The sequence below is a fragment of the Haemaphysalis longicornis genome, unplaced genomic scaffold (assembly GCF_048455015.1).
Source record: "Haemaphysalis longicornis isolate Haplotype H1 unplaced genomic scaffold, Haemaphysalis longicornis Haplotype H1 scaffold_1, whole genome shotgun sequence".
Classification (NCBI taxonomy): domain Eukaryota; kingdom Metazoa; phylum Arthropoda; class Arachnida; order Ixodida; family Ixodidae; genus Haemaphysalis; species Haemaphysalis longicornis.
The window spans coordinates 300,747,001-300,771,719 of NW_027526203.1; the positions used below are offsets into that span (position 1 = coordinate 300,747,001).

General features: G+C 47.4%; 1 protein-coding gene across 3 annotated transcripts in view; it reads right to left on the reverse strand.

The window, feature by feature from the left end:
- The window catches only part of LOC144149208 (band 7 protein AGAP004871-like), a 493,398-nt gene that overhangs the window by 346,485 nt on the left and 122,194 nt on the right, over positions 1 to 24,719 (reverse strand). Inside the window, exon 1 of one of the 3 annotated variants that reach the window (XM_077680753.1) lies at positions 20,479 to 20,696. The exons of the other annotated variants lie outside the window; for them this stretch is intronic. Within the exon in view, the coding sequence (XP_077536879.1) occupies positions 20,479 to 20,527 (49 nt within the window). The 5' untranslated portion in view covers positions 20,528 to 20,696. Of the gene's footprint in view, positions 1 to 20,478; positions 20,697 to 24,719 lie in introns of those variants that run through there. 3 annotated transcript variants of the gene reach the window in all.

A 24,719-nucleotide genomic window follows, 5' to 3' on the forward strand; every position in this document is an offset into this window, starting at 1 on the left:
CCATGGGACGTTGTTTCTTTCCTCCATCGAAGAATAAAATCAGGGCCCGAGCTTCCGGCATAAACAGCTAGGAGCACGGCGCACTAATTACGGCTTGAGCGGTTCTGGCTGTAATTGTTCCTTGGTTGTTGCATATGTTGGTGCAGTTTCGCTTCCCCATTTAATGTTCAACAATTGTTGCATACGAATACACGCACCATGTTGCTCAGGTTTCTTTCTGGAATCCACCAAACGTTTATATTTGGGCTCATTCCTCTGGTTGCTGTCCATAAAATCGTTTACTGTGTAACGCTTCATGCTCACTAGATCTGAATTGACTGGACCCATTGACGAAAATCAAAGTAAAAAAACTCGAAGCCTCTTTCTTAAGAGAAATATGGTTAAAACGCGAGGCTTTCTCCCTTACAACCTGATTCAAAGCCAAAGTCCAAAATCCAAACTGCCAGAGTTCCAAGCCAAAGTCAAACCCTGCTTACAGAATGTATGTCATCATCATCATCATCATGATTATCGTGGTCGACGACGCTAACCGTGCGTACTATCAAACTATATTTAGCACATTACGAAATGTCCGTTAGGTGTGCAAATAATAATAATAATAATAATAATAATAATAATAATAATAACAATAATAGTGTTTTTATTTCCCATAAATGATGGAGGAGACTGTGGGTAAAAGCTGCCGGAAGAAGCAGCTTGACAGAAGCCCGCAGCCACTCAAAGACATCCCATTATATTATAATTAGGACAATTACAACCATCCATCCAAAGACATCCCATTGTTATGTTATGGGGTGTATGATCGGCGTACCCTTCGCGGAACCCAGTGTGTAATGTTGGCTTCCTGGCAGTGTACTTGGAATCGGCTTTCCTGCGGTGTGCTTTATTCGGACGTTAACACCATCAACCAGGCATAGGAAGCTTCGCTTTAAAAAACAGCATCTAAACAGCAAAAAACAGCATTTTCCCGTCGCCTTCGTACCATCTTTCGGTCACTGTATCACTTTCCTGACACATTCGACTTCAGAAAAAGAAGTGCGCTGTCATTGTCGAAATGAAATATGTGTCATTCCGCGCCAAATGTCTAGCGTGTAATCGACTCATTTGAAATTGGATAGAAAAATTTTCGGTTGTTAATTACCACGAGAAATGAGATGTATCAGTTTAGAATTGACGTTAACACTTTAGCTTTTTTTGTGTCGCTTTGATGTTTCTAGCGGGGATGCTCACAAGGTACCGAACCCGACTTAGCGAGTCACGCATTCAAAAGTTTTAATGCTTCAAAGTTTATTTCAAAAATACGATGATCTCCGATTACATCTGTCGATGCTCTGTCGAGGCTTTTTTTTGTCGAGGCTCTATTTTTGGGTCATCACAGGGTTCGATTCAACTACAATTGAACTCGAGAGAGGTTCGGGGACGAATAAAAAAGCTCAAAATCACAGTTTTTCAAGGTTTGTTTGTTAACTCTGTATGGGGGCAGCACAAAATGTGTATCGGCTTGCAGGGATTGATGCGATGGATTTAGTAAAAGATATTGCTGCAAGCAACTTCAACAATTATGTTTTAATGATGGGGCAGAACAGAAAATATTGCAGAAGGTCCACCTTTCCCTCCAGAGGGGTTGGGTTTATGTTCCCCCGTGAAAATATGTAGAAGATGTTACGGTCGCTCGCCGGTGGGAGTGCCTCTTAGTCCAGGTATCCTTGCGCTCTAGCTGCCAGGCGCGCACCGGTGACCGCGGTCCTGTGGTCTTCAAGGCTCGAGCTGGTCAGCAGGCTTTGCCACTGCTCTAGGGTATAGAGTGAGAAGGGACCGGCAGGGCCGGTGCACTGCTGCATTCCCACACCATGTGCTATAGGCTGCAGAGGGTAGGGGAGAAGCGGCAGTATTGGCGGTGTTTGTTGGGGTAGAGTTTATGAAGTAGCGCACCTGGGGAAATGTATGGGTGCGTAGGTGATGTCAGGCTACTTCTTCCTTGCTGGGTTTAGGATTTGGGGGCGCGTACAAGCGGTGCGCTAGGTGGTAGTGTTGGTAGTGTAGCAGCATGTCTGCGTAGCGCTTGGGTACCGGGAAGCTTTCGTCTGGAGCTGGGTCAGGGTCCGTTGGGGAGGCAAAGAGCGAGTGGGCGCGGGCAAAGTGCTTAGGTGTCACCGTGTTTTCGTGGTCGGAGAAGACGCTCCATCGAAAAAAACTAATGAACGTGTTTGCCGTAGTTCCCTCTTCAATTTAAAATGGCTGCTGGAAAGCTGCGACAGTTGAATAGGCGTGTTTAAGGCAGTCTGATATGGCGACGTAGGTTGGGATGTGCACTTAAAGAGCAGAGAATGATGGGAGATAACGAATGCATGCACGTAGCCTGACTTCAGCCCCAGTGAAAGTATTGTGGAGCATCCCGTACAATGACTGTGGGCTGTGAAAGGCTGAGAGTCACGGCCGCGGAGGGTAAAGAGAAGAGAACGTTTAAGTGCACTCTAATAAAACAATAACTTATGCAGGTGTGAGCACTACTTTTAGATCTCGAAGACGCTGAGCGTGCATTTTGCAGACTAATTGGCTTGGTCTTTCTCATCGACCTTCTCCACCAAGCAAAGGAAGAGTAAACATTTCCAAAACGAGCATTTGTTCTAAGATAGCAGGGGTATTAACCTTTAAGGTCCTCAGTCCGGGATGCCCTGGTCCTGACTGGCCTCCCGGGATCTAGCGACAACTTCTGTAAACCGCCAGAAACTATTATTTATATGGCTAGATTACACAAAACCTAATCCAGGTGAACCTTTTTATTATACGGAAAATTGGGTGTATTGGTACGGGGTTTAGTTTACTTGCTACATATGCTACATTACAGTTAACATACGAGGATCGCTGCCCCTGTAGGTAATGATTCCTTCTTACTCTGTAATTAGTGTTAAAGGGACCCTGCAACACTTTTCTCAACTTTTTTTGAAATCTTAAATGCTTGCAGAACGTAGTCACCCAACAGACCCAGTACTTAGATTAGGGAGCCGCAAAGTAGCTCAGCCAAAAATTACTGCTCTATGCCCATCAGAGAACTTGTAAACGCGCTTAGAAGATTTTTCTCTCTTTTCCGGTCTTGGCGTTCTTCGACGACTCGAATTACGTCACTGAAGCCATGTCGCGGTGGTTCGGCGGTTTTTCTTCAGTTGAAGCAATGAACTCTTTTCGATAGCAACTTAAAAAATAGCCACAAAAACAAAGCAGAAATGGAAGGCGTATCTGGTGCGACGAGCAAATCACGCAGTGCCATTCCGTGCTGGCGATAACATTAGCTTTCGTAGTGGTTGCCCAGGCAAAGGAAAGAGTAAAAGTGCTTATCGAAAGTGTTGCAGGGTCCCTTTAAAAACAATGAACGTGTTTTTGTGTTATGAGAATAGCAAAACGACGATCACACCGGATTGATGCATTTCAGTTTCCAATCCCCTTCTTGCGGTAAATTTATTTTTTGTTTGATTGGAATCCAAACTAATAACGATAATCTTGGTGGCGAGGGCGACTGTTCTTACCCATTCTTTTAACAGCGAAGCTGGTGTATGGTGTCCGCAGTTAAACATACAAAGAAAAGGCCGAGCGCTTCTGCACGCGTGCCTCAAGCGCACGCTCGTCAATCTAAGCTACCCACGTGGGGCCATTGGCCAATATTGGCAAAAAAAAAAAAAAAAAACCTCCAGCCTTCGCCGCGAGCCCTGAGTGTACTTTCGTCGAGCCCACGACCGGCTTTATAGATAGCGACCTCCCCATCGCAGCCAGCGACAATGGGAGGCAGCGTGCCAAAACATTGCCGTGTAGAGACGGCGCGTTCCGTCAGATGGAGCCATGTATAATCCCCAAACTCGCATGCCACTTCCCGTGACCTTACCCGCCGGGAATTCCCAGAAGGGGAAGAAGACGGCCCACTTAGCAGCCCTCCGGTCCTGCACCCACTCTCACAGAACTACTCCGACATCCTTAATCACTACAGAGCTTCCCGCGGGGCTCTATCTCCACCACATCCATCCCTAGGTGTGGAAGACGCACACATTGGACGACGACTCCACACCGAGACTTACCACAACCTCACCTTCTCCATTGCATTTCCCCAACCGCATACCCCCCCAACAACGGCACGCCAAACACAACAACTCATTTGGTCCCCCCCCCCCCCCCCCCCCCAACCACACACCCTTGAGCAGTGGGAGAGGAGAGCTTGCGGCGCAGTGGCCAACTCGCAGATCAGGAGTTTCTTGTGAAGCGCGCCAGGGCCGCCGCAGCACAGCGTGAACTGCCGGACTAGGATGTCCACCCACCACCTACGGTAGCACTCAATGCGATAATAATAAAAAACGCTTTCCACTCCACTCGCCAGCCTCCCTTCGCTCGCAGTGGGCCCAGCGACTTCTCGCATAGAGTAGCGGTGGTACCGATTGTACCAATCGCTACCGATAATACCGGCCAGAAAAGAGAATATACGGTTAAGTCTACAACCGTTTCTTAGCTATGCAAACATCATAAACGTGCACAGCCAAACCACACTGCTACCATTAGCGCCTGCTCGAATAGCGTTTTCTTTAGTCTTTTCGTTTATTTAGACATGCGGAAACTTCGTGGACTGGCGCTTTGCGTCCAGGAGCTCTTTTTAATTCACAGGGAGGGCTCGAAGTTGTATAAACACCTCAACAGTGTCATTGTGTCCGTGGAAGGGACATCATTCTCGCGGGAAAACAAAGTATTGCTACAGTGAAGGGCGCACTAATCAACGGCAATGTTTTGATCGACTGCGGCGTTTTTACCATAACTCGGGCGTCACGTTTGTAGGAGCGCCATCGGGGTGGCTTACAAGCCCAACAAATGGTAAACCTGGGTATGGCAGCCGTCCCCCGTGAAATCTAGCGGTGAGAACCAGTTATCTCGAGTTATTTTTTGAGCCCCTGTCCTCGCACCGAAGCGAGGGGAATCTGGTGCACGGCCGCTGAATTGGTGCACGGCCGCACGGGACACCGAGTGGCTGTGCCTGGTGAAAACAAAATGCCTTTACAGCACGCTTTCCGGACTTGCTCAGATGTACGCAACAAAAACAGTTGCCTACGATATGCTCACTGAAATTACGATGAAAAATATTGCAGGATCTTTCCACACATTCTTTCGCGAACGCGTTTCTTTTGACTAGGTTTGTTGCCTAGCCTGCTGCCTAAGTCGTCCATAACCTACAAGCGCGGTATCAGACTCACTGCAGCTACTTTTTTAAGAATCACCATTCAGGCTGTTGGGCCTCCACGTACGCTGAAGGCCAACCAAGACTACGCGAGAAATATCTGTCCACGTTGATTTTTTTTTATACTTGTGCTATGCATCGTAAGCCAATGATAATTGGCCGAGTGCTGAGTCCCAGTCTAAAATCACAACAGGAATACCGCAAAAACCTAACAGGATTTCCTGTCGTACGACAGAAAACTTTGTTGTGACAACAGAAGTCCTGTTGTTACGACAAACCCATCTGTTGTTACGACACACATTTCTGTCGTAACGACAAAGTCAATTTTCTCAACGACAAAAATTCCTGTAGTTACAACTGAACTGCCATTTACGCTACTCTTCACAATGGGGAATAAAAATCAAGACATGTGCAACTACTGATGGAACATCAGGATTACGACAAGACACGAATTAGGCACGACGGAACATGAAAATCATGAGAGGAATACTAATCACGACAGAACACCAGAATCCCGACACGACAAGACTACGACAATATGACAGTACGACACGCGAAAATACGACAAAACTACAGAATTTTTTTCTGTCGTCTTTTTCGACTGGGGTGTTTTCCCTTTTTTCTTGTTTTCTTTTGATGCACTATACAAAAGTGCGCGCAAAATTCTTCATGTTCATTTTTTGTTTGTTTCATGCTATAGAACCAAACGTGCTGAATATTTCGGGGGAGGGCGGGGGCGGGAGGGGGGGGGGGGGGGTTAACCGTTCGAATGCCCGTGCGCTATCAAACGCGTGGAACACCATGGAGCACGTTACCAAAGAGTTGGCAACTGTGGACAGTTTTATTGCGGACGATCTCCTGGTGGGTGCGCTGCGCGTTCGGTTCACGCCGGCCGCGTGCACGCTTTCATCAGCCCAGGCAAGTAACAATTTCGCGTTAAAACTCCTATTTGAGGCAACTTTTCAGCCCCCAGGTGGTGTGTACTTCCCCCAGTGTGAATCGGCAAACACTGAGCACAACAGACCCAGAAACAGAAAAAGAGAAAATAACAACGACTCAAGGCCGAGAAAACACGTGGAAAGCCGAAAAATGAGGATTAAATACAGCGCCAGACGGTGCAGTGGCGTCGGAAAGAACTGTAAAAAAATCAAACAAGCAATAACAAATTCGGCACGCGGAATCGGCGCGCATGGGCAGGTCGCTATCTATAAAGCCGGTCGTGATCAAGCCAAGCATACCCACTCAGGGCAATTGGCCAACATTTAATCAAAAAAATTAAAGCGTTCGCCGTACCGTGGCAAAACTTGCTGGGAACGAAAAAGACGTTCGTTTGTCCTCGTTCGTTTGTCCTCGTGTCTTCGTGCGCATGCGCTCTCTACCGTAGAAGAGCCGCGCCTTGAATGTCGAAGCTGCTCTGGGTGATCCTTACTCCACATGGCCCGGCCGCAGTTAGTTCGCACGGCCGAGGAAGAGGCCCCGCTTTGAGAGGCATGCCTCGAGGCTCCACCTGCCGGCGCCCGAACATGTGATGTGTACACGTTGCACCTGCGCCTACTCTAATTGTGCACGTTCTGTTAGTTCGCGCGTGGACGAAGACACCCTTCTCGGGTCATCCACGATTGCAGCGGATTTCCTTCCTCTTCGCCGTCATAGGAATAAAGATGGAGTAAAGGTTGTTGCGGCAGCGAAGAATTAAATCGGATGTAATCGTAGACTTAACCGTCGTGATTCCCGTGAAGGTTGCGTACAGCTTCGCTACTTTGAAATCTGACGAGTTAGTGTGAGCTTCTTGCATTTTTCTCTACCTTCCTTTTTCATTTTTTTCTCCGTTACGCCTCTCCCTCGCATTGTCCAAACTCTCGGGGTCGCTGGAACCCCAGTGCTTCCATGTAGCAACACAGTGAGCTTCATGTTATCCCATTACGTAGCACAATCACATAATTTCATGATTTGGAGCGCGCTAGCACCGGTTTACGTCGCCAGTTTGGCAATGAGTTTTCCGACGAAAAAAACAGGCTTAATGACTCCCCACCCGCGGCGGTGGCTCAGTGCCTAAGGCGTTGCGCTGCTGAGCACGAGGTCGCAGGTTCGATTCCAGGCCGCGGCGGCCACTTTTCTGATGGAGGCGAAAAGTGAAAACGCCCGTGTGTTCGAGATTTCGGCGCACGTTAAAGATCCCCTGGGTGGTCAAAATTAATCCGGAGCCCTCCACTACGGCGCGCCTCATCGCCTGCGTTGCGTCGGCGCGTTAAACCCCACAATCAATCATCAATTAATGACTCCCCAATTATCATTTTCAAATTCGAAGCATCCTTTGCCTTGGTAGAATTCGCGTGTGTGCGTGCGTGTGTACGTACGTGTATGTCGCGCTGTTCTTCATGCGCTAACGGAAGCTGTTTTTTGTGTGTTGGGCGTAGTTAGTAGCAGCAAGGATGCGGGTTATTTCACTGGGACGCGAGCTGTGCGTCTCCTCCCCCCCATCATTGTTTTACAATTCTGAAGCACACATTCTTAACTAATTAGACCAACATTGCGCCGTGGCCAATGCCCCTCAGTACGTATGCGCCATTACCCCAAAGGAGAAAAAGCAAATGATTAGAGGCGGCCAACATGGCTTCCAGCAACATCCATCACCAGTCGGGCCACAGTATGCAAGTGCCCGCCAGTAACCTCATGCGTGTGCGGCAGCGAGCCTGCCTTGACAAACTCTGGCTCGACCTGTCGAAGGGCCTCGAGAATATTTACAAGAGCGATACCAACGCGAGCCCCGCCCCGTTCGAGTATCTCTACAGGCTCGTCTACCAGTACTGCACGAGTTGCTCGGAGGAGCCGCGCCGGCACCCACCTGTCTACGGGCCACAAGCTGTACAATCTTCTCCGAGAGTCCCTGCGTAACTATCTCGTCACTCGATTCCGCGATGGCACCGAGCTGAAAAGCGGGGACCTCCTGCGTTCCTACATACAAGAGTGGGAATACAAGCGATCGAGCGGCGTTTTGTACTAGGTATTCTTTTACTTCAACCAGTGCTTGGTCCAAAAAGAGCGGCGCGAAGGCAGGATGAACATCTACGACGCGTACCAGCTGGCCGTCGTGGGTTGGAGGGACCGCGTGTTCAAGGTGTTGTGGGCGGACCTCACCGCTGTCCTGCTGAAGCTGATCGAGGAACAGAGGAATGGCGAATCAATTGACAGTGACCTAGTTCGCCTAGTTCTAGTTCGCCGCGGCGTCTTCAGCTACGTCGAGATTGGTGTAAATGAGGACGCGTCCTGTAACTTGGACAACCTGATGGAGTACAGGGCTGCCTTCGAGTCCTTGTTTTTGCTGGAAACATACAGCTTATACAAGAACAAGAGCGCAGACTTTCTCAGCCGCAACTCCGTTACGGACTACATAAAAGACGTCGAGCAGCGCCTGGACGAAGAGAACCAGAGAGTCAACAAGTACCTCCACGAAACGACTTCGAAACCGCTTGCGCATTACTGCAACCGGGCGCTAATCCGCGATCACCACGAGATTTTCCGCACCGAGTTCGAAAAATTGCTCCACGAGGACAAGGTCGAGGACCTCAAGCGAATTTTCTGGCTTGTTTCGTGCACTGAGGGTGGCCTGCGTGACTTGATGGCTATCTTCGAAGAGCATGTACGAGCGAAGGGGTTGTCGGCGGGGGAGAAGTTGGGCAAAAGAAGTGCAATGAATCCCGAGCTTTATTTTTCGGCCATGCTGCAGGTACACTCCAAGTGCAAGAAGCACGTTATTGAAGCCTTAAATAACAACAGTATGTTTATAGAGGCCCTCGGCAAGGCCTGCATATCGTTCGTCAACACTAACGCTTTCACCTATCTAACTAAATCACCTAAAAAGTCACCGGAACTGCTGGCTAGGTACTGCAACACATTGCTGATTGAGAGCGCTGCGATTCCGGAAGAGTCAGGCGTGGAACACCTTCTTGGTCAATCAATGGTGCTGTTCAAGTACATCAAGGAGAAGGACGTCTTAAAGAAGTTGTACGCCCAGCTCTCGGCCAAGCGATTCACATAATCCAGAAATGACGCCGAGGCTAGCATGATCATGGGACTGAGCGTTGCCTGCGGCCCCGACTACATCCGCTCGCTCGGGCACATGCTTCAGGACATCAAAGACAGCGAATGCTTTAATGAGGAATTTAACCAGTTCGTCCGCAATCCCAAGGAAGCCTTCGGGTTCGATTTCAATGTCCAAGTGATGACGTCTGGGTCGTGGTCCTTTCATGAGTTGATCTCATTCCACCTTTCAGAGGAGCTTAAGCAAGTGGTTCAGAACTTCACGGCCTTCTACTACTACGGGAACACCGACAGAAAGCTGCAGTGGCTCCACAACCGGTCTTTCGGGGTAGTGGTCGTGAACTGTTTCCAGGAACCGTACACTCTGGCGGTCTCCACCTACCAGATGGCTGTTCTTCTGATGTGCAACTTTGTCGACAGATTCACGTTCCAGCAACCAGAGGAAACTAGCATCAACATGGATAACTTACGGGACGTTCTCCAGTTCCTTCTCAACTGACAGATACTCGAATCAGGGGGTTGGGCATCGGAGGAAACAGAACACCGTAAGCCTAACACTCTGGTGGCCCTCTGTAAAGAGTGCACCAACAAAACAGCACGAGTCAATATCAAGAACCTCCTTAAGAACGAGGTCAGGACTGAGGAGGTGACTGACCAGAAGCAGATTTACAACGAAAGGAAGTTTCCCATCCAGACGGCCATAGCACGCAACATGAAGGCGGAAATGAAGCTGAAACACAAACAATTGCTCGCTGAAGTCACTACCCGGTTTTCTCATCTGTTCCTGCTCACAAAAAGGGTAGTCAAGAACTGCATAGACAGCTTGATCGAGAAAGAATACATAGAGAGGGATGAAGAGCCGCTCGGCACGTACATCTATATTGGTTGAAAGGACAGACCCTTTTGCTTTCCTCCTCCAAATCCCAGGTGCATTTGCACTTCAGCGCCCTGTGTTCTGAGCTAATGATGATGATAAATTATTTTATTAGGAAGGGGAAGACCGAAGTTCACTGGAGGGGGAAAGGGGGAATAGGGAGGGAAGTAGACGCCCACTAAATTACGCTCGCCAGGCCACTGGCAACGCCAAACTGGGCCAAGGTCACCAGGTGTTGAGGATTTTCGAGAATGTTCCTCTGCAACATGAAATAAGATGTCTATGTCTGTAACAAAGCACTTTATTACCCTCCTCTGCTTTTAATAACTGTGTAAAGAAATGTTTTCGATTTCTATCGTACGAACAATTCGTTTTAAATTATAGCTGGCTACCCAATTAGGCATATTATAGAAACAAAAATAACCGGCCGGAAGGATTGTTCACGTAGCTGTGTGAGTATGCTGTGAACCAGTGATGGCCCATGCTCATTTGTCCCGTTACGCACGTATTACGTCAAAGGGATGGTAGTGATTGCGCTCATCTTGCCTGCCATGACCATACAACTTGAAACAAGAAAGGCCCAGAAAGACGACCAATCACAAATTACTTGAGACAAATCTCCGAATTTCGCATGCGCACCAGCTCGGTTGTGTGACATGCGTTTCTTGCAGTAGCTTCTGGAAACAGTGGGTTTTTTAGGTGCGAAGATTTTTTTCTCTGTATCGTAGTTGTCAAAATCCTGCTCTACAACCCACGTTTCTTGCCTGCAACAATTAGGTACATTATTGTTTTTGTGCTTGTAAGGTCAACATCTTGCAATGCATCTTATGGTCATCTCTCGACAACTGCGACTGTATCTTGTCTTTAAAATAAACAGTTATAGCCCCAATGCCCACACGGCCAACGGAAGATCTGTAAACTGAGTATTTCCGCGTAAAGATTTTTTTTTATTCAATGCAATTTGCTGGAGGAAAACGCTTCGTGTGCTTTCTTTTTAGAGCAGACTTTAGTATTCAATATAGTCGACCGGTAGTCGGGTACATAGTGAAAGGAAGCGCGAAGAAACAACGACAACCAGGAGGAACAAATACAAAGGAACGGAGAGCTCCGTCCCGTTTTATTTCTTACTCCTGGTTGTCGTCGTTTCTTCGCGCTTCGTTTCACTATGAACCCTTACCAACACCTCCAGCTTTCTTTGTTACTTGTAGTCGTGTAATCCGAACCGTCGTTGGTTATAAATAAAGTTTTCTCTCCCTGTCTCAACCCGAGGTATCTTTTTTTTTTTTTGTAATGAGTTACCATTGTATAATGCACAATATAGCAATGCTGAGCTAAATTGGGGACATCATGTTTCCGTCATGTGGGTATAAGTAAAAAAAAACGTGCAACTGAGAATGTTCGCGCCCACGTTGCTGATCAGTGATGCAGTTAACTCGGCCGTCAGACTGCGCCAAAGATCCTCAAACCTTCGTTTGAAGAGCTCGGACATTGCTGTCAGCCTTAACACTCGCAGGGTGGCTTGCACAATGCACGTTAGTAATATTGGTCAGACAAGATACGAACGGTGCCAGAGAAATTCCTGCACTGAGTCCATTACATTAGGCGTGAATTGTGCAAACACACTTGCGTTCGAATACGCACTCAGTGGCGTAGTAATCAAAACTCGCGATAACATGCAATGATGTTTTCGTTTTGTTTTGTTCTTTTAAGCTTTAGTGGTACATGACATTTTACCACTGCTGCATTTTTATCACCGTTATGTAATTCTGATCTTTGTAGCACGTTCAAAAAATATATTTTTTAATCATCAAGTATAAATTTCCGGACAGAGAGAGAGAAGAAACATTTATTAGAGCAGACGGTGGTGGTTGAGCCGTCACTCGGTGGGGTGGGTTCACCTCAGTCCAGGTACTCTTGGGCCTTGGCTGCAGCCCTGGCACGGGTGACCAGAAAGATCTGGTCAGCGTGACGGGAGCTGGTCAGCAGGCCCTCCCACTGCTCTGGGGAAGGTCTGGGATTGGGGGCAAGCGATGGGGTGTTTTGACAGGCCCACACCATGTGGTAGGTAGTATTAAGAGAGGGGCAGAATTGGCAGGTGAGGGTGTATTGGGTAGGGGAGATAGCGTGGAGGATGGGTGCGTTGTAATATGTGTTTGTTTGTAATCGACGCCAGATGACTGCTTCCTCCTTGGTTAGTTGAGGGTGAGGTTGAGGCAAAGTGAGGCGAACGTTGCGATAATGGTGCAGGATGTCGTGGTAGCGTGATGGAACAGCGGGAGTTGGAGGAGGCTGGACCGTAGGTTCTGTTCCTGACGGAAATGCCCGGTGTGGAAGGGCGCGGGCAGCGGCGTGAGCCGCCTCATTTCCCTCGAGGGACGAGTGGCCAGGGGTCCAGACGATGTACAGGTCGGGGAGGGGATTGATTGAGGCGAGTATGCGTAATGCAGGAAGTGAGATGCGTCCACGTTGAATGTTACGACAGGCTTGCTGGGAATCTGTTATTATTGTAAGGTATTCGGAGCCAGTTGTAGCGGCGATGGCTATGGCAATTTCTTCGGCAGTGGTGGTTGATGTCGAGAGAGTTGTGAGAAAGGTGAGAAGTGTGCCTTCTGAGTTTACAACCGCCAGAGCATGAGCCTGGCGTGTGGGGTAGAGGGCGGCGTCGGTGTAGCGAGTATCGGGATGAAAGTGGAATTGTGAACGCAGATGCTTAACCCGGGAGAGCCTTCTACCTTGGTTGAATTCTGGGTGCATATTGTTAGGAATTTTGGATACAGTAATGTGGGACCGGATTGAAGATGGAATGCGCTGAAGGGCTTGTGAAGCAGGTGGGGTCGGGTATCCGAGAACCTGGAGGACGTGTCGGCCGGTGCTGGTAAGGAGGAGTCTGGTGAGTTTATTTTTTTTTTCGTCGGTCACAATTATTGACGATACGTTTTGTCAGTTGTTATGAAAAGTTAACTGGCTTAGAGCCTTTTCGATTGGTCACACAAACTCTCGTAGTCCGAAGTAGCTCCAAGTTGCGATTACCTTAAACGGACACTAAAGGGTTACAACCAACTGGCCTATAGCAGAGCTTACAAGTCGGTAAATACAAGACTCTCGTTAAGAGGCACTTATTTAAGACGAATTTCATCGTTAAGACGAACACTTTTGCTCTCCCGTAACGTGCAGAATGTAAAAAACGTCTGCTTAAGACGAATTTGCGATAATACGAACCACTTTTCACGGTCCGTTCGAGTTTGTCTTTACGGGAGTTTACTGGAGTTTACTGTATATCAGAGTTGATTGGCGTATTCAGGGGACGTTGTGGCCATTACTATACCAAAGTGGCCAATCATGCTCTGGTAAGGGAGTGCGTTACCGGCAATGGTAGCCGGGATCAGGCCACAGCCCAACCCGCAATCTGCAATTCCATCAACACGCGGACTTTTTAAAATGCGGTGGGAATCGTGCGGCGCCGTGATTATAACCACGGTCCTTCTGCCCGCGAGGTGGATGATCTACCTCTACGCCCCCGCTGCACCTTATTAGTAGAGTTCGCAGAATGGAATAATCTGCGGATCATGAATACCCCCTTCTGCAAACGGGAAAGCCGCAAGTGGACGTGGAGGAGCCAGAATGGGGGCATAAAAATGGAATAGACCTCCTACTATGCGATAACCCTGGCGTCGTGCAGGATGTGGATGGGTGAGGCGTAGTGGCCACCGTATGGTAAGATCTCGAATTAGGATAGATTTGAGGAGAGACCGCAACAAGCTAGTACGAAAGAAGCCGATACATGAGGTAGCAGTAAGAAGTAAAGTTGAAAAAATTCGGGATCGCGCTGCAGAACCGATATTCAGCTCTAACGGAGGAAACAGAGTTTACGACACAGGAAGCCAGTGACAATCTTACACGCATTATCACGGAGTGTGCAGTAGAAGTCGGAGGTACGATCGCTAGACAGGATACTGGTAGACTTTCCTAGGAGGCTAAAGATTTATTTAGGAAACAGCAAAGCACGACAATATCCACCCCAGCTGACAGAATAGAACGAGCGGTGCTTTCGAAGTTAATCAATAAGCGTAAGACAGCTGACATACGGAAGCGTAATATGGAGAGGATTGAGCGTGCTGTAAAGAACGGAGGCAGCCTGAAAGCAGTGAAGAGGCGTCTAGGCATGGGGAAAAATCAGATGTATGCACTTAAATACAAGCAAGGCACTGCCATCACAAATAGGGATGAAATAGTCATAGTAGCCGAGGAGTTCTATAGAGATCTGTACAGTAGACGGGACATCCAGGATAATACCTTACGAGAAAGTAGTTCAGAGGAGATAGACATCCCACCAATAGCGACAAAAGAAGTAAAGAAGGCTTTGAAAGAAATGAAAGGGGGCAAAGCACCTGGTGAGGATCAAATAACAGCAGATTTCTTGAAGAATAGCGAAAAAACTGGCAAACCTGTATACGCAATGCCTAATGACTGCGAGTGTACGGGAATCTTGGAAGAACGCGAACATTATTCTAATCCATAAGAAAGATGACATAAAGGACTTGAAAAATTGCAGGCCGATTAGCCTACTGTTAATCGTTTACAAGGTACTTACCAAGGTAATCGCTAACAGAATTTCTGCCCCCTTACATTTCAGTCAACCTAATGAACAAGCAGGGTTTCGTAAAGGCTATTCAACAATGGACCATGTTCAAACGATCAATCAGGTGATAGATAAATGCGTAGAGTATAGTCAACCCCCCTATAGCCTGCATAGAATATGTGAAAGCATTTGACTCGGTCGAAACCTTAGCTGTAATTCAGGCATTGCGGAATCAGCATGTAGACGAGCCTTACGTTAAAATACTAGAGGATATCTACAATTGGCCCTCAGCAGCCATCGTCCTACATAAGGAGCGCAGTAAAATACCTATAAGGAAGGACGTCAGGCAAGGAGACGCAATCTCTCCAATGTAATTCACGGCACGTGTACAAGAGGTATTCAGAACATTCGATTGGGAACAGGTGGGTGTAAGGCTTAATGGAGATAGAATACCTCAATAACCTCAAATTTGCGAATGACGTTGCTTTGCTAAGTAACTTGAAGGACGAATTCCAAAGCATGATTATCGCAGTAGACAAACAGAGTAGAATCTTGGGCCTGAAAATAAGAAATTCCGAAAATTAAATTATGCTCAATAACCTTGGGATAGCACAGCGGTTTGATATAGGTGGCGAGGCACTGGAAGTGGTAAGCGAATATATCTACTAAGGCCGAGTAGTGGCACCGGATTCCATCCATGAGGCAGAGATAATTTGAAAGATAAGAATGGGGTGGAGTGCATTCCGAAGGCATTCTCAGATAATGAATGGCAGTCTACCATTGTCCCTGAAGAAGAAAGTGTATGACAGCTGCATCTTACCGGTACTCACCTACAGGGCAGAAAATTGGAGGCTCACTAAGAGGGTTCAACTGAAACTGAGGACGACTCAGCGAGCAATGGAACGGAAGATGACAGGTGTAACATTAAAGGACAAGAAGAGAGCGGAGTGGATCAGAAAACAAACGCATGTTAAGGACATATTAGTAGAAATTAAGAAGAATGAACAAGTAGGGGCAGGGCATGTAATAAAAAGGCAAGATAACCGATGGTCATTAAGGGTAGCAGATTGGATCCCTAGAGAAGGCAACCGTGGCAGGGGGCGGAAGAACGTTAGATGGGCAGATGAGATGAAGAAGTTTGCGGGGATAAATTGGTCGCCGTTAGCACAGGACCGGGATATTTGGAGATCCATGGGAGATGCCTTTGCCCTGCAGTTGGCGTAAATAGGCTGATGATGATGATGACTGTATATTCACTCTTGGAAGCAGCGGTTTTCAGGATGCCGGAAATTCCGCACGCCTGAAATTCCCACCACTTTCCTGCACTACTGCTTCTGACGTCCCGGAGTGTTAATGGTGAAACATAATTCGCGTAGTTCATTTCAGCATTTGTACAAAAAGAACAACAGTAAGGTACGCACACGTAACCGTAAGAAATGTTTTAGGACAGCTAAGCACTTCTCAATGGTTCTAAATGCGGAAGCAGTAATGTCCAATTCAACGCATCAGATGCTCCGCTTTTGCCTCACGTCCTTATGCCGCGCTCCTGACACCTTCGTAAGCCTTACGCTTTCGAATTGCTTCGTTATGTCTCCGCTGCTCGTTCCTGCCGGGAGAGTTGACGACAATGGTGGATTACGCAGCCAGCCCGGCCGTTAGCTCGCTTGGCTGGCTTATTCCACTGCCTTACCTCATCTCCGGGGTGCGGGAGTAGTCGGCCACCTGTCGCTACTGCAGAATTTGAGCGTGTGCTGTGGAACGCCTTGTGCAGTCAAATGCTCCATAGAGGAGTCGTTTACCCGCCGCGGTGGCTCAATGTCTAAGGCGTTGCGCTACTGAGCACGAGGACGCGGGATGAATTCCCGGCCGCGGCGGCCGCTTTTCTTATTGGGTTGAAAAGCAAAAATTAAATCCGTTCCACTCATTGTGAAAGCCGTCGGAAGTGCAGAGCAGTGATTCGCCACGATGGGCTGTGCCGCTGTTATCCGCGCACTGCTACAACCCCATTTAATTCAAATTTCCCGCCTTCGCAGTGCTGGCGCGCCCCTGCCTGAAACTGCGCCAGCGGGAGTTCTGTTCTTTTTGTTATTTGTTTAATTTTGTAAGCTGGAGCTCTTTTGCATCATTTCGAACGCGTAATTTTTTTCTTGTGCGGTTGGAGCCTTGCTGCGTTATTTCGAACTCGCCATTTTTTTCTTGCGCGGCTGGAGCCTTTCTGCGGCATTTCGAACGCACCGTCTTCTTCTTGCGCGTGGAGCCTTTCTGCGTCATTCCGAACGCGCCATTGTTTTCTTTCGCGGCCACTTTTTTAGCTTACTATCATAAAAACCAACCCAACGAGCTTTGCTGAATAAATGAACGTGTCCGCTGCCGGTTAATTACGTATATTTTGCCTCAAATGTACCTGTAGTTTTCTTTGCGCTAAACAACGGGGAGATGCAGGACAAGCGCCAGCGTTTCACGAGTTTTTAACGCTTATGACTATATAAACCGCTTGGCTTTCGAAGCCTCCTGGGTACGCCGCGAACGACAGTGTTACCACGGGACGCTTTGTTGGTCTACTTGGGTCCAGCGAGCGAGCTACGACGACAAGGCGAGCGCCTAAAGTGCTTTGCACTGAAAACGCCCGCTTGTTCAAGATTACGGCGCACGTTATTGATCCCCAGGTGGTCAAAATTAATCCGGAGCCCTCCACTATGGCGCGTCTCATCGCCTTAGTAGCGTCGGTGCGTTAAACCCCCCAATCACTCAAATAAAAGAAGAGTCGTTTCACTGCTTCCGACGCTGATGACGCCGGCGTTTTTCATCAATGAGCCATTTAATTCTTTCGAATTAATAATTGTAGCTGACAACATTCGCTGAATGCACCCTGCACAAATTTCAGTTAGGAAACATTACCAAACCCGCTGCCTCCCTCCGACAGGAGGTAAGGAGTGTTTTCGTTCCCAAATCGGTTAAGTACTTTGCCTTAGTCTACAAGTTCAGTCAAACGCTCTGGTAGCCATTCCATTGCTCTGGTGGTCCACCAGTTGCCAGTTATCCGCATTACAGCACCAGACCTATATCTCTTTTCTCTTGTGTTAAAGCTAGGATGCCTTCCATCCAAGTTTTCCCCATAATCCAAGACGTTCGCTTGCTTTTCCGATACATTATTCCTATCATCCCTCTCTACGTGGGTCATTAGGCACACTTAAGTGTTATTTCAAGGAGCTTAGTAATTTCCTAGTCCCCAAGCTCTATTATTCATTACTGAGAGTGTGAATTGGTCCTATGCATTTCTTTTCAGTTACAGAGACAGTCTACTGTTCCATATTTCGCAGTGCTTGCCGAATGCTCCCCAGGCCATAGTGCTTCTACGTTTAGTTTCTTTCTAGTCTTTTCTCTCGGCACTAACAACTTGCCCTGGACAGTAATATTCAGTTGGCTGTTCTAATTGCTTCGCTGCCCGAATTGAAGAGGGCACTTTCTAAGTATATTTAACATTACTTTCGACTTTTTCATAGTTACCTTTAACCCTATGGCTCAGTTTTCTAACTGCAGTTCCTGAAGCATTCTTTACGGGTTTTATCCTGATTTATTTCACAAAGTAATGTAAGCCAAGTGACTAAAATATTCTGATTTGATTCTTATCCCTGACTTCTAGGGATCAAGCTTCCCAAATCCCCACTACAGGCATGCCTTAAATTATTTTTAAGTGAGATGGTGTCCTCTTGTCTGATACCATTCCTCATAGGAACCTTCCCACTCATCGTACGAAGTGTCGTAGTGCTTGCACATTTCTTGAATATGTCCTTGAAGAGCCCAATACTCGCCTCTCCTCTCAACGCCCCAGAACAGCAGCGGTATCTACTGAATGAAAGTCTTTTCGTAATCCATACATGCCATGCAAAGTGGTTTATTATAATCCGAATATATCCCCATTACCAGGTTGATGGCATAAAAGGGATAAATTGTGCAAGTATAAGTCCTTGCTAATTAAGAAACCAGCCGATGCATTTACACTCCCGAATATAATGGTTACCAGAAAGCATAGCGTAAAGGGAAAAAGGAAATTCACGTGTATCTCACATTTTTTTTTCCCAAACATGTCAAATGTTTTAAACGCTGCTTTACACTGAATAAACTCGATTCTGCAAGTGAAATTGTCAACACTATCCTAAGGGGAATTGGAAAGAATTTAGCTACGAACACTTGTAAAATAACACAAACACACTTATTAAGCAGGAACAGCGGGAGACAGAGACGTTTTGAGCGCATGGTGGCAACGCGATAAAAAGACAAGACAAACTGCCCAACTTTAAAAAAGTCTATAGCATACGCACAAGAGCTATCGCTACTGCCTTTGGAAAACAGCGTTTAAAGACCTCCGGCTGGCCCGGAGCCCCTTTCTCCACCCACACAGTCCCCCCCACACGGAGTGCTGCGCCAGAAACCAGTGCTGCGCCAGAAACCGTACCAGAAAGCTTGTTTTGACCAACAGCGAGCATAAATGCAATGTTCAGGACCTGTCCGTAGCACTAACGCATAACGAAAAACAGTGGATAGTGCTTCATAAATGAGATGACCCCATATAAAATCCTAATGTGACAGCTGATGTACTTTGTGGTTCAGAGCATCCCAGAAAACCAGACCGACATTCTTAACCAAGCTGCAATTCACGTCGGTACGGAAATCCAACCCCCAATTTTCGGAGCAGAACCCAGTGCAAATAGACAAATGCCTCACCATTTCACTGTTTTGAGCCTGAACGTAGCAGGTAACATTCGCTCCTCATTATCGAGTTTCAAAATTCTACAAAAATTGGGTCGACTGGCGTAATCGCCATCATTACATTAAGGAAAACAGCAAGAACGATGAAAACGTGGCGCAAAGTAGACGTGCACGAAGAAGACAAGAAACGACAGATACAGGCGCCTGCATCTGTCCTTTCGTGTCTTCGTTCCCGTCTATTTTGCGTCACGTTTTCTGCCTTCTTTAGGTATGTACCAGCTAGCTCAGCAAAAAGTTTTTTTTAAAACAGCAAGGACTTGAAAACTCCCCTGCATAGTATCGTCAGTACTATATAACTTCGCGTATCGCTCTTCAATAGCTCTACCACCCCAGCCTACGGGAGTGTGACAAAGTGCGTACGACCCCTAATTTCACTTCGTTTCAACCATCCCAAATTAAAGGTATTGCGAACTTATGGGGCGATATCGAATGTGATCGAACGAGGTTAGCTGCAATCGGAGAATTTGCATATAATAAAAAACGATAGTTTCAACCAGTACTAGTCACCTTATTGACCGAAGAGCAGTAATTACTCTCGAGAAAAACTGTACCTTTACTTGCATGTAAAACATTGCTTCCGCAATGACCAGCAACTGTTGCAGTAGGCTGCTACCCGGTCGACTGCAGGTTAATCGATATGTCAGTTTGCAAACAAAATTCGGAGTAGGAGGTTACTTGCACACAAATAAAAATAGAAGGGTGCAGTTCACAAGCGGGCAGGTGAAAACCGGGTGTACACTGGCTCCAGCCCATAACGTGGTGAAGCCGGAATGTATACCAGTATTCGCACGCCATCTAAACCACCAGTTGACAATGAAATTTCAAAATTTCTCGCTCTACGCTCTTAAGTGTGCTACACCTCGCTTTGGAGAGCTCGATGAGAGACCTGGAAAAGAAAGCGCTCATTGGCGCGCAACATGCGTGACACTGGCTGCGTTCTTCGGTGCAGGTTAGCCACCCACACAATGCGTACATAGTGAAACTTGTGAAAAAACTCTGCTTTACCGATCACTCCGGTCAGCGGTACCTTTGAATGTTCGTCATTTTTCGACATCCTAAATGTCCACCTGCAGGGGTTTAGGCACCGTTCACGCACGCACACAGAGGACACATGGGAAACAGTCAGACGCAGATGAAGAAACGTCGCACACGGAGGTGCTAGCCCTCGAGAGCCAAGAAGGACGACTCCCAAGGGGAAGACCTCTTGTTCCTTTGCTTAGGGCATTAGTTAGGCTTCACAGCGCATGGCACGGATGGTTTCCTTTGTTTTCGCTTTCTTTCTTGCAGTGCTGTCTCTCCCAAAGTGTGTGTGTAGGGGTGAGGGAAGGGGGGGGGGGGGTGGCGGGGCCGAGACAACAGTGGCCTTTGCCAACTACCCCTCTTCACGCGCTTCGCGCTGACAGCAACTCAAAACAATAGGGCGCGGAGCAAAAAAGAAGTGGAACGACACTTGACGAGAACAGCATGACGCAAGAGTAAGCCCGTCTGCCGCCCATTTGCAATGCCTTAGTCCCGCGAACGCGGCGAGCGTTGATTTCAGGAAGTCTGTCGCCGCACGCAGCAGCCAATGCACCTGTCCGGCTTCCGATCTGCTGGTGCGTGGGCGTGCGAAAGTGTGTACGTGCATTTCTAGGAATTTTCTTTCTTCTGCAGCTCCCTTTCCCTCATAACAGCACTGCGTCGCAAACATACGTCTTTCTATATTATATAAGGTTAGTTTACTCCAGAGTTTGTAGGGGTTTTTTTTGTTGTTAAAAGTACTAAGTAAGCTCTTATTTAAAAACTCAACCTCTTCGGAAAATAAGAGTAAACAGCACTTATTCCATTTCCCAGGAAAGCGCAGACCACACTATCGACACACCGCAATCCGTTTAAATGCTTCATAATTGTTTCTTGGATGTTTCACTAGCATTCATACATTTTTCTAGTACGTTTGAAAGAAGTCCCAGCAGCATTACGCATTTCTGTTGGCTCCGCCCATTGGACTTTTCTAGCAACTTCATTTCCGTACTATTATTCGTTTATGCGACATTACGTTGTACTTTTCCTACAACTATAACTTCTGATAGTCATTATATTATTTCATTTTTCTGTGCTATACTCCCGTATCCAAGACCTCTGATTTGATACCTCCTTCCTGTAGTTCAGTATATAGTTAACATTTTAGCGAGTATACTAATTATCATTGCGTGTTTTATTCATTGCGCCAAGCTGTCGTCAGCGCAAGAATGAAAATGCCGTGTTTCTTCTTTACGTCCCTGCCTTTTTATGTTTCATTTCAGGCTGTATTCACCCATGTAACAATATAACATTTCACTTAAACTGGGTAAATCACAACTCATATGTACCATATGAGCTTGTAATTACGAATATCAACCTCATTTTTCTCTGTATATATAAAATCTTCGATTTGATACCGACATCTGTGTATTTAGGAGAATGTTTACACTTTTATACTTTTTGCTAATTTCAAATAATGGCATGCGTTTTCGAATTTGCTTGGCGGACGCAGCCTATGCTTGTATTCAAACACGTAACATAAAATGAATCGAGCCTAAGTGAACCTTTGTTGTTCTGAGTTGCTGCTCCAGTGTGAAAAAGGTTGGCATCCACGAATGAAACTACAAAAATTTCTCTGTCTTGGAGAAGTTCAACAACAGATAGCTTCTAGTACAAAAAAACACAGATGAGCCCCAACAGCTGTTTCTGTATTTGTTTACTAAGGCTTGACGTTGGGCTAGTTGGGTGTTACTCAGCGCTCTAGTTTTTCACTTCTTCCGTCCTTGTCCCTGCGCTGTCCCTCTTGTCCCTCTTGTCCGTCCTTGTCCCTCCGCACACTCAGCGCATACCAGGGAACTACGGACCAACTTCTGCAAGATCTGGAACTCAAATACCTGAAGACGGAACGTAACTTCATCCCTCCTTCATACACTGGGAACCCGAACGCCGAACTGGACAAAAAAAATACAGCTCTACGAAGTTAAGGCAGTCATCGCCGAAAGCAGAAAAAGCAGCGACCCAGGACTAGACCAGGTCACCTACAAAGTTCTGGCAAACTTAGATGACAAATCCCTTGAAACTTCCCTTCAACACTTCCTGGAGTGAGGGGAAGTTCCAGCACAATGAAAGACGGCGGAAATCCGCTTTATACCAAAACCTGGGAAGTCACCACACATCGAAAACTTGCGTCCAATTTCTCTTATGTCCTGCGTAGGCAAAAGTACGGAAAAGATAATACTAAAGCGCCTCCAGAAACACCTGGACGAGACCAAACAGATGCCGGACGCAATGTTTGGATTCAGATGACACCTCGGGACCCAGGATGTGCTAATTCAACTGAAGGAGGATATCCTCGTCCCCACCACTCGTCATTCCCCGCGGGCCATCCTAGCACTTGATCTGAAGGGGGCCTTCGACAACGTGGCACACGAGGCAATCCTCCGGAACCTGAACAGTACAGGCTGCGGAAAGAAGACATACGACTATATCGTCGACTCCCTGTCCAACCGAAAAGCCATAATCAAAATCGGGGACGTCACCTCGGACCCCATTACCCTTGGCTGTCGGGGAATCCCTCAAGGCTCAGTCCTGTCTCCGCTATTGTTCAACATCGCGCTCTTGGGCCTCCCGGGGCGGCTGGAGACTATACCGAACCTAAGACACGCTCTCTATGCAGACGATGTAACCCTGTGGACTGGGACCGATTCATTAGGAGGTCTGCAGGACACGCAACTCGCTGCCGATACGGTCAACCAGTATGCGAAGGAATGCGGATTGGCTTGCTCTCCCCAAAAGTTGGAACTTCTTTTAGTTCGCCGCTGCCGCCACAAACGAGAAGAAGATGACATCCAGGTGACCCTTGAAAAACAGGTCACCAACCCTGCACATCACTAAACATTCTAGGCCTTCTGATACAATCGGACGCGAACAACGACCAAATGATACGGCGGCTTACAAAAACATCCGAACAGGTTCTACACATGATCAGAAGAGTCACCAACCGACACAGAGGCATGAAAGAGAAAGACACACTTCGTCTCGTCCAGGCTTTCATCTACTCAAGAATAACTTACTCAGTGCCGTATGCAGTTCTAAACAAGACAGAAACCGACAAACTTAACATCGTCATCAGGAAAGCAACAAAACAAGCTCCGGGCCTTCCAATGAGCGTGTCCACAGACAGGCTATTTAGCATTGGGCTACACAACACAGTCGATGAGCTAATTGAAGGTCACCTGTCCAACCAAAAAGCTTGCCTCGCACAAACTCAAACGGGCCGGAAGGTCCTTGCCCAATTAAAATTGATGCCAGTGGGGGACGCTGTTTCAACAAAGGAAATGCTACAGAAATGGCGGAAGCACATCATAATCCGTCCATTACCAAAGAATATGCATCCTGTTCACCATCAGCGTAGGCGAGAAGCAAGAGCCAAAGCTCTGGACAAAAAATATGGATCTCTGCCCACAGTGGTCTACACAGATGCAGCCGCATACCCCAAAAGACAAGCCAAAGTAGCGGTGGTGACAACGAAGACAGACCTCGTCGTCGGGGAAACCCTGCCACGAGCCTCATCGCAAGAAGCGGAAGAACTAGCCGTAGCCTTAGCTCTCTTACAAACGAAGGCAAATGTCATAATTACTGATTCACAAGAAGTACGAAGGAGTCTGACGTCGGGCTGGGGTGGCTCCAATACATAACGCATACTGTCGAGCAAAGCACCAGACAGGGTAGTCGAAGTGCTGTGGGCGCCGGCCCACTCCTCCGTGGAGGGCAATGATCAATCCCACCTCAAGGCCCGAGGTTTCGTCGACCAGGCCACGGAGGACTCACATGAACCTATACCACTCACGACGTACCAGGAAATTAACGAGCACTACAGACTCGGTCGCAGAACACTTCCATTGCCCCACCCACAGCTAAAAAAGACACAAGAAACTACTCTCAGACTTGTGCAAACAAAAAGGTATCCCCACCCAGCACTGATGCACCTTATGTTTCCAAATCAATATAAAGCCCAATGCAAATTCTGTACGAAATCAGGAACACTTAAGCACATTAGTCTTGAATGCACCCAGAACCCTGATTTGCCACCTCCACCCCCTCCCCATTCTCCTGAGCAGTGGGAGTCGCTGCTGTCCAGCTGCCTCTTTTGCGATCAGCTCTTGCTGGTTGAGAGAGCGGTAGCATCAAGGACGGCACCTGGATACCTGAAAGAAGGCTCCACTCCCACAAGGCTCTGCCAAATA